The following is a 10,654-nucleotide window of genomic DNA, read 5'->3' as shown; positions in this document are numbered from 1 at the left end:
ACTGAATACAAATGGTGAGTCTGGGTCTCCTAGTCTTGGGAAAGTGTTCAGAAGGAAAATGTTCCATGTTTCAGTATTATATTACAAGTTTTCTGTAGGCTTTTAAGTGTAATAATATGTATCTATGATTAAAATATCATTATTTCCACTACCTTCAATACCTCTGTGTTCAACCTATTTATTTCTCCACAGAGAGGATTTTTATAGATATTATTGTAACCCTGGTTATTTGTTCAAAATTATATTTATATATTTTATTAAATAAATCTTCAATTCTGCTCACCTAGGCAGTTTATTAGAAAGCAGTGTTGAATTTTATCATAAACCTATCAGGATTTCGATTTATGTGATTTATGTTTTGGGTTTTCACATGTGAAATCAGCCTTGCATTCTTGCCTACATGTAGTACTCCACAACTATATCAAATATTGTAAAACAAAATGGGTCACTTACATAAAGTGCCAAATGAGTACCACTCAATCTCATTTATATTTCCATATACAGTGTGATTTGGGGAAAGCCTGGTGTCTCACTTAATATTATATCCATTCAGTCATTACATCTCTGGCCTTCTTTGTTTATTCCAACTCAGGAAGATATCTTCCTGTTGTTTAAAAAAACTTTGTGGTTTGGGGGCACCTGAGTGGCTCAGTCTGTTAAACATCTTAATCTTTATTTCAGCTCAGGTCATGATCTCATGATTCTGTTGGTGAGATGGAATCCTGTGTCCAGGTCTGCACTCACAGCAGGGAGTCTGCTTGGGATTTTTTTTTCCCTCTCTCTCTCTGTCCCTCCTTCATTTGCACATCTGCTCTCTCTCTCAAATTAAATCAATAAACATAAAAAAGCAATCTAGCTTTATTAAGCACACTTGCACCTGTCATCAGGTTCTTCTTCTGGGATATTGCTCTGGCTATTTTAAATTCATTGGCTTTCCATATAAATTTTCATATCAACCTACATATTTAAAAGCCCTATTGGCAATTGATTTTTATTGTGTTAAATCTATAGGATACTTTAAGGAGAACTGACATGATCACAGCATTTGTTCTTCTTATTAACCAATGGACATGACATACTCCTACATCTAAGTTATCTTTAATACCTGAGTAAGGCTTTTGTATTTTCTAACAACAAAATCATGTAAATTGTTTATTAGATTTTCTCCTAAATATGATACAAATGTCCACAGGTGAAATTGATAGATTAAAATCTCATTTTCCCCTGTTTCTTACTGGTGGATAGCAAAATAATTGATTGTTCATATGGAGATTTTATATGTACCAACCTTGCAAAATTCAGTTATTATGTTTAACGTTTCAGCTTCAATACTCTTGAATTTTGGAACATGGGGCCTCTCAGACCTTACTCTTTTGAATTTTTAATGTACAAAATAATGAAGCTTAAAAATAGTAATACTTTTATTTATGCTTTCCTAGGCATGCATGCAGTCACAAATCATAATTGAACAGAAATCTGTCTATCCCAAGCAAGCAATAGTCAAGGTTAAAACAATGGAGGTAGTTTCTTCAGTAGAAGAACTAGTTGCAAATGTGGCTCCCAGTGAGAACTGGAGTCAGAAGTGGAGCCTGAAGATGTGAATGAATGGCTGAAATCACATGACAAAACTTTGATGAAAGAATTGCTTCTTAAGCTGAACTAAGAAAGTGATTTCTTATGGAAATCTAGTATTCTAGTATGGAATCTACTTCTGGTGAAGATGCGGTAAGGTTGTTGAACTGGCAACAGTGGATTTAGAATATGACATACATGTGAGCAGCAACTGGTTTAGAGATGAATGACTCCAAGTTTGAAAGGAATTTCCATTGTGGGGAAACGCTATTAAACAGCATCACATGCTATAGAGAAATTATTCGTGAAAGGAAGAGTCAATCAACACAACTAATTTCATTGTTGTCTTATTTTAAGAAATTACCACAGTTGAGGTGCCTGATAGCTCAGTCAACGTCATGATCTTCCCATTCAGAGTTCATGACCCTCATTAAGCTCTGTGCTGACAACTCAGAGCCTGGAACCTGTTTTGGATTCTGTGTTTCCCTCTCTCTCTCTGTCTCACCCTAGCTTGCCCTCTGTCTGTCTGTCTGTCTGTCTCTCTCTCTCTTTCAAAAATAAATAAACATTTTAAACACTTTAATTTAAAAAAGAAAATACCACAGGCATCCCAAACTGAAGCAAGCACAACCCTGGACAGTCAAGAGCCATCAACAGGGAAGCAAGACCCTCAACCAGCAAAATGTTATCACTCCTAAGGCTGTGATGACATGATTTTTAAGCAGAAGAGTGTTTTTTTTTAAATTAAAGAATACACACTGTATGATTACCCCCTAATGCTAAAAAACAAGGAACAAGCTGTGATACAGTGTCAACATAACTTTTATATGTATTGGGCAACCGGAAATTGATTTAACTTGGTTTAGTGTGAAATTTGCTTCATTGTGCTGGACTGGAACCAAACCCACAGTATCTCTGAGGTATGCTTATAATTGCACACATTCTCCAAGTTCTGTGTAGGGCGTTTTTTACTTCTTTGTTTCTCAAGCTGTAGATCATGGGATTCAGCATGGGTATAACCAACGTGTAAAATAAAGAGGCCATAATGTCAGTATCAAAGGAATGAGTAGATTTGGGCTGCATATACATAAAGAATAGAGTCCCATAGAATATGGCAATCACGGTCAGATGAGATCCACAGGTGGAGAAAGCCTTGTGCCTGCCTTTGGCAGAGTTCATCCTGAGGATGGCAGCAAAGATTAAAATGTAGGACACAAGGACTGTCAGCAGAGATGACATCAAATTAAAAGCAGAAAATATCAGAATTATCAATTTGATCTCATGGGCGCCTGAGCAGAGCAAGGCTATCAATGGTAGACTGTCACAGTAGAAATGCCTGATGACATTACAGTCACCAAATGATGATAGGAAAATTTTCATGACGGTCAGCAAAGACAAAGAGACACTATAGAGATAAGGTATTGCCACCAGTGCCTGACATAATACTTGTGACATAACAGCTGTGTAGAGCAAAGGATTACAGATGGCCACATAGCAGTCATAGGCCATTGCTGACATAATAAAAATTTCAGTAATGATAAAAATGTTGAAAAAAGTGAGTTGGGTGGCACACCAACTAAAAGGGATTGTATGTTGATCTACAGCAAAATTTATGAACATTATGGGTCCCACAGCTGTTGAATAACCAAGATCAGTGAAAGCCAGGTGTCTGAGGAAGAAGTACATGGGTGTTTGTAGCCTAGAGTCTATCTTGGTGAGGATGATCATGCCCAAGTTGCCCACCACTGAGACCAGGTAAACAGTGAGGAAAAGTCCAAATAATAGAGCCTGCAGCTCAGGGAGTTCTGTGATTCCCATTAGAATGAATTCTTTCAACTGTGTTAAATTGTGTCTGTTTGGGAAGGCCATTCAGGAACCTATACTGGTAATAAATATTAAAATAATTGTTAACTTTCACGACATGACTGAGAGGTCCATTGCAATCCATGAATAAAGGCTCAAATCTTTCATTATGGCCTGTTGCCTTCATTGTCTGTTCCAACACCTGCCAGCTCATTCTCTCTCTCTCTCTCTCTCTCTCTCTCTCTCTCTCTCTCTCTCTCTCCCTCCCCACCCCCAGTTCAGCTGAGCTCTTTACAGCTTTCTTAGATGTGGCTCAAAAGAACAAACAACAAATTTAAAAACTTCTGAATTGGATATGCCAAAATGTAAAAACCAGACAAATTGTATTCGTTAAAGGGTATTATTACATAATTAAAACAGAACCCATATAATGGAAAAACATTGCAAACCTTCTATCTAGTAAGCATCTTGTATGTGAAATAGACGATGGACTCTTATAGCCCAAAATCTAAAGAAAAATTATCTAAAATAAAAGAAAAAGAAAAAGAAAACAGGCAAAAAAGTTGAAGAGACATTTCTTACAGAAGATATGCAAATGAACATAGGCATATGAAAAGATATTAAATATCATTATCCATAAAGGTGTTGCAAATCAACACCGCAATGAGATATCACTTCACTTGTCTTAGGCTGGAATAAAAAAGAAAAGAAAGAATTACAAAAGTTGACAAGGGTGTAGAGATTCAAACGTTTGTGTATTGGTGGGAAGGTAATTTGGCACAGCCACTATGGATGGAGTTTGATGGTTACTTAATACACTAAATGTAGAATTACCATTCTGATCCAGTAATTCCATTTCTAGCTGTATACTCCAAAGTATTGACAACCACAAGTGTTCATACAAACACTTTGAAGGTAAATGTCCATAACAACATTCGTAATAATTACACTGGTTCATGATAGCCAAAACTTAAGAGACAACTCAAATGTCCACCAACCAATGCATGGATAAAATATGTGTTGTATCTACACAATGGGATATTTGTAATCTAGATAAGGAAAGAAGTGTTCTTGTATGCAGCAACATGGATGAACCTTTAAAACATGCTAATCAGGGGCACCTGGGTGGCTCAGTTAGGTAAGTGTCTGGCTTCGGCTCAGGTCATGATCGATCTCATAGTTCAAGGGTTCGAGCCCCACTTCGGGCTCTGTGCTGACAGCTAGCTCAGAGTCTGGAGCCTGCATCAGATTATGTGTGTGTGTGTGTGTGTGTGTGCGCGCGCGTGTGTGTGTGTGTGTGTGACCCTCCCCTACTCACACCATCTCTCTCTGTCTCTCAAAAAATAAATAAAAAACATAAAAAATTAAAATAAACATGCTATGCAAAAGAGCACAAGTATACAAGGGAACTTATTGTACATATGATATCATTCCATTATATGAAATATCCAGAAGAGATGAATCCGTAGAGACAGAAAGCGAATTAGCTATCAGAAACACTAAATCAATTCTCAGAAGACAGTACAGGTAGGGGCATATTTTGGGTGGATGAAAAAAGCATCATAAACCTGATGGAACTAATGAAAATATCAAAATATGTACTCTCTTTTAAATCCATGCTCTTATACAAGTCCCCTTAATTATGAGAAAATATATGACATGTGTTTCTAACTATCTGTAGAGTTCTCTGTAAAGCACTAAACTCTATTTTACATGCTTCTATTTACATTATTTTCTCTGATTACTGAAGGCAACCTGGTTCTTACCTTTTAAGTCTACTTATTTCCCTCACAAAGATTCTTCAAACATGTAAAATACACAATAAGATGAATGTTGGACCTTTACTGTAAAACTATCCTAAGGATAGAGATGAGAGAATTAAATCATTCCCTTGCCCCTCTCCCTCCCATTGCTAAATATAGCCTTTTGCACTAAATTAAGTGACAGTGAGTATATTCTACAATGAAAGATCAACAAAATATATATTTGAATATATATACTTACACATCAAAGTAATTTTCAAGGGAAAATAAAGAGAGTTTCAGAAAAGGCTACTGAATAAGTGGAAAATACACCTTATTTGTAATCAAAATACATAGTACTACTCTATAATTTTGCAAGAATTCATCTTTGCTGAAATTTGAATGTTTACATATTTTAGTCTGAATTCCAATCTACATGAGATGAATTTTCATCAATTAAGGGATAACCTGATGGTATTTCAGAGACTCTTCCAAGGCTTGTAGGTAAGGAAGAGGGACAATCCTCTTAATAATCAGACATTATGGGGTCAGGGATGTATTACATAGTGATAGCAATGCTTTAACTAAAAGTGAGAGTTTGAAAAGGACATTGGTGAATTTGGGAAACCCCTGGTGTATTTGAAACAGAGAAATTGCAAGTGTTATAAACATATTTAGACAATCTTTATACTTCAGAATGACTGGAAACTATTATGGAGATGTGTTATCATTTGAGTTTAAAAATTCTGAAAACATCCAATTAACTACATATAACAGTATCATATTTTATTAAGAGTTCAGATGAAAGAAACTAGACATGAAAATCTTAGGTCTTGGGTATGAATTTTCTTAACAAAACTCCCTTTTCAGGGATTGCATTTTTTTCACTATTCAAAGAGTACAAACTTGTTGCATCTTAGTAAATGCCTAGGTTTCACCAAAAATTGTGATAAAGATGTTGACAACCTTGTATTCGCCCAGAAACTCCAGATAACAAAGAGCCTTATTAAAGAGATGGCTAAACGACTGAAGTGAGGTGGGGGTGTTCAGACACTAATGTACATGGGACGTGGGGGCCTGAAGACTTACCAGACTCAGAGTTAGTCACAGAGCTACGGAGTTCTCACCTGTGAGGAGGAAAGTCTCCGGGCCGCCTTTTGTTCATAGCACAACCGAGTCGGGATTTATGGGTGACTTTACTCCTTTGAGTCTTCCCTGAAGAGACAAGAATACAAGTTAATTATGCTGAAAACATTTAAAAGCATCAGACAAAGGTTTGGCATATCTCCTGATTATACAGGACATCTTTAGATTCCCCTACAAATAAAGTTATGTCAGATATCTTCCCACAGCGTCTCCTGGGTAAGTCTTTGAGTTTTAACCCAGCGATCTGGAATCAAATCATTGAATCTGTAGGGAAGATATTTTCATTTTTTATGCAACCCCTAATTATCGTCTTTTTCCACAGTGGCTTTTTATGAGTTTATGTCTGGGGACATAATGAAGGTAATTGAAAGATACTTACTACATCATTAAAAAATTTACAAGTTAAAACAATATATTTTATATATACTATGTATGTATATGTATATATATATACATATACATACATATATATATATACACACATACACATACATAGGTACCTATTTTCTCCTTTTCTGGGGTGTTTTAACTTATTTAAATAAAATATACATATTAACTAATGCGCATGTCATACATTTTTACAAATGCAAAATAATTGTGTAATCAGAATCCAAATCAAACATCTATGATGAGTGGCTCCTGGGTGGCTCAGTTGGTTAAGCCTCTGACTTCAGCTCAGGTCATGATCTTGCAGTTCCTGAGTTCAAGCTCAGCATCGGGATCTGTGCTGCCAGCTGAGCCCAGAGATTGCTACAGGTTCTGTGTCTCCCTCTCTCTGTCCCTCTCCTGCTCTCTCTCTCTCTCTCTCTCTCTCTCTCTCTCTCTCTCTCTCAAAAATAAATAAACATTAATTAAAAAAAACAGTTACGATGATAGCAAGATTGAAACATTATCAGGACCCCAGAAGAATCGTTTATTCTGCTCTCTGTGATGAACTGTCCCTTAAACACACACACACACACACACACACACACTATTTTTCTGCCTGATAAGAAAGTGGATTATTTTCATCTCTTTGTTACTTTTATAAAGAAATCCTATACATGTTATTTTTTGTCTGGCCTCTTTCAGTTAATATGTTGTAATAGGTAGTTCTAGATAGTTCATTCTCATTTTTGTGTACAACTCTATTTTTAATATACCACAGGTTAATTGTTCATTGTGCTATCAGCAAATATTAGAATTAATTCTAAAATGCATGTTTTATGACTAGGGATTTTATAAATATTCTATTCCATCCAAAATTTTTATGAACTAATACTTCCTTTTTGATGATTTGAGTTTTTTTTTTAAATAATAAGATTTGAATTTTGTCACACATTTTTTGAAGATAATCATTTATAGTTTAAAAGAATATCACCCTGATACACAAAATTTCTTGAAAATGGTAATTAAAAACAGTTACTCTCACGACCTTGATGTCCACACCAATGTCTTTGGTCATCTTCATATTGTATTTCTTGTCAACTCTTTATGGATTTGTAAGAGTTACCTTTATATTATGCTTGTGAATCCCTTTTCCTCTGTTTGTCTGATTATGCAGGTCTGACAAAAGTATCCTTTCCCGTAGGTGTTTGGATGGTTAAGATGATTAAGCATCCAAATCTTGATACTGACTCAGGTCATATAACTTATGGTTTGTGAGTTCGAGTCTTGTGTCAACCCCGTTAGTGCAGAGCCTGATTAGGGTTTTCTCTTCCCTCTCTCTGCCCCTCCCCACCATCTTAAACATTAAAAAAATCCTCTCCCACTATGAGACTTTCCTTCTCATACAATTAATTTTGATAAATATAATTTCTTATACAGTTCAATGAATCATTTTATTTTTTATTATTTTTAAAGGTTTATGTTTATGTATTTGTGTGTATGTGTGAGAGAGAGGGAGAGAAGAGAGAGAGAGAGAGAAAGTCCACGAGTGGAGGAGGGCAGAGAGAGGAGCACAGAATCTGAAGCAGGCTCCAGACTCCAAGCTGTCACACAGAGCTCCATGCAGGCTCAGACTCATCACAAGCTGTGAGATCATGACCTGAGCTGAAGTTGGACACTTAACCGACTGAGCCACCCAGGACCCCTAAAATGAATCATTTTAAATCATAGATAGCCATTGTTTGGTGTGGTCTGTTTAAAATGTTTTACATATTTCCATATCACCAAGACGTCTCACTATTCCTTCCTTTTAAACGTTGCTTCCATTTCACATTGAGATCTTTAATCCAAGTAGAATTGATTCCATTTTGGATCTAGGCACTTGTCCACATTTTTTTTTTTGCTCAAAATAAATATACAAATTACCTAATATTATTTGTTGAAAAGATTGTTCTTGCTCTTTAGGAAAACAGTGACCTATCCATCCTAAGTTAAGTAACAGTGTAAATTTGGATCTGTTTCTGAAGTTGCTATTCTATCTCTTTAGCCAGTTAGTTCTGTTTTCTGGAAAACATTTTATTTCTTTCTCTTTTTATTGCAATATTACTGACACACAATGTTACATTAGTGTCAGATGTACAACATAGTGAATCAACACGTTTATACATTATGTTATGCTAACCACAAGTGTAGCTACCACTTCTCATCAAACAAATGTTACTATAATACCATTGGCTATATTTTTATGCTGTACCTTTTATTCTTTACACTTACTCACTTCATAATTGCAAGTCGGTATCTTCCACTCCCCCTCCACTTTTTGCCCATCCTCCCATCCACCTTCTCTCTGGCAACCAGAAATTTGTTCTCTGTATTTATGGGTCTATTTCTGCTCTTAGATTGTTGATTTGTCTGTTTTGTTTTTAGATTCCATACATTAGTGAATCATATGGTATTTGTATTTCTCTGTCTGAATTTTTTCACTTACCATAATACCATCTGTGTCTATCCATGTTGTCACAAATGGCAAGATCACATCCTTTTTATGGCTGAGTAATATTCCATTGTGTATACATTCCACATCTTTTTCCTATCATTTATCAGCAGCTACATGGGCTGATTCCACATCTTGTCTACTGCAAACACTACTGCAATGAATATAGACGTGCATATATCTTTTTGAATTAGTGTTTTTACATTCTTCTACATTTTGTGGGTAAATACCCAGTAATGACATTCTAGCATCATGTGGCATTTTCATTTTTAATTTTAGAGGAACTTCTAATTTTATAAAATCGCTATTTCCGCATTGACTATACCAGTTAGAAAAAATTTTTTCTTAAATACTAAGACTCTGTAAGAGGTCAAGAAATCTGGTAGTGTAACTCCTGTAACTTTAACCTCTTTCTTCAAACTATCATTATATTTTTGGAATTTTGGTTGCCTGAATTAATTTTATAATCAAATTCCATAATTCCAAAAGAAAGTAAAAAGATAATAAAAAATGAAGTAAAAAGATTAAAAATTATTTTATAAGAATTTTTAAAATATAAGTTTATTAAACTTTATATATTGAGCTAATATACCTTAATTAAGGGAATCGACACCTGCTACTAGAATGCCTCTATAGTCCTTTATGCTATTCTAGAACTTTTGTATTACCAAGTAATTTTAAAAACCAACTTGACTGTTAAAAATACCACTGAAGGTTTGATTAATATTTCATTAACCATATGGAATAATTAAGGGAGAGCTCACAACCTTGCAACATTTATTTATTCTCATCAATAATATGGTATAAGCTACATTTATGACTTCTTTAATAATTCAGTAATATTTTATAGATTCTGGCAATGATATCATGCAAATTGTTTATTAAGTTTTCCCCAAGTATGATAGAGTTTTTATTTATCATGCAATTAATAGTTTAAAATGTCATTTTTACCTATCTTTGCTAGTGTTAAGCAAAAAACTCTCATCTTTAATATGCTGACTTTACATGCACTGAGTTTCCAAATTCAGTTATTATGTCTAACGTTTCAGCAAGAAGAATTTTTGACATTTTACTGTAATCAAGTATGCCACCTGAAAATAAATACATTTTATTCCTACTTTCCCCAGCATATACAGATTCACATATCATTTAATATAAGCTGAGATACTACCAATGACAAGGGAATAGAGTTCAAGTGTCATTAAGACAGACAGATATTTTTAATTATTCATTAATGAGTGTTTTCTCCCAAAAGAATAATAGTTGTCATCTTCTATATGCCATATGCAACTGTGGTGGGCACCAGCATTTATTTAATATTTAAGAAAAGACACAAGAAAGACTTTAAAACATAATATCTATGTGTCTGTTTTTGTGCCAATACCATACTGTCTTGATGATGACAGTTTTGTAGTAGAGGTGAAAGTCTGGGATTGTGATGCCTCCTGTTTTGGTTTTCTTCTTCAATATACCTTTGGCTATTCGGGGACTTTTGTGGTTCCATACAAATTTGAGGATAGTTTGTTCTAGC

At 34.9% G+C, this 10,654-nt stretch overlaps 1 protein-coding gene across 1 annotated transcript; it reads right to left on the bottom strand.

Moving 5' to 3' along the window:
• Positions 1-2,451: 2,451 nt before the first annotated feature.
• Positions 2,452-3,441, bottom strand: LOC115272418 (olfactory receptor 8K3-like). The gene has a single exon (XM_029915494.1). It carries the CDS (start codon positions 3,439-3,441, stop codon positions 2,452-2,454), a length of 990 nt encoding a protein of 329 aa, XP_029771354.1.
• Positions 3,442-10,654: the final 7,213 nt, after the last annotated feature.

The sequence above is a fragment of the Suricata suricatta genome, chromosome 11 (genome assembly GCF_006229205.1).
Source record: "Suricata suricatta isolate VVHF042 chromosome 11, meerkat_22Aug2017_6uvM2_HiC, whole genome shotgun sequence".
In the NCBI taxonomy this organism is placed as follows: Eukaryota; Metazoa; Chordata; class Mammalia; order Carnivora; family Herpestidae; genus Suricata; species Suricata suricatta.
The sequence above is the reverse complement of the archived record's forward strand: the minus strand, read 5'-3'. Positions and strand labels throughout refer to the sequence as shown.

Bases quoted from the DNA above. Each gene is read 5' to 3' on its own strand.
- LOC115272418 (XM_029915494.1), bottom strand. From the start codon at position 3,441: ATGGCCTTCCCAAACAGACACAATTTAACACAGTTGAAAGAATTCATT.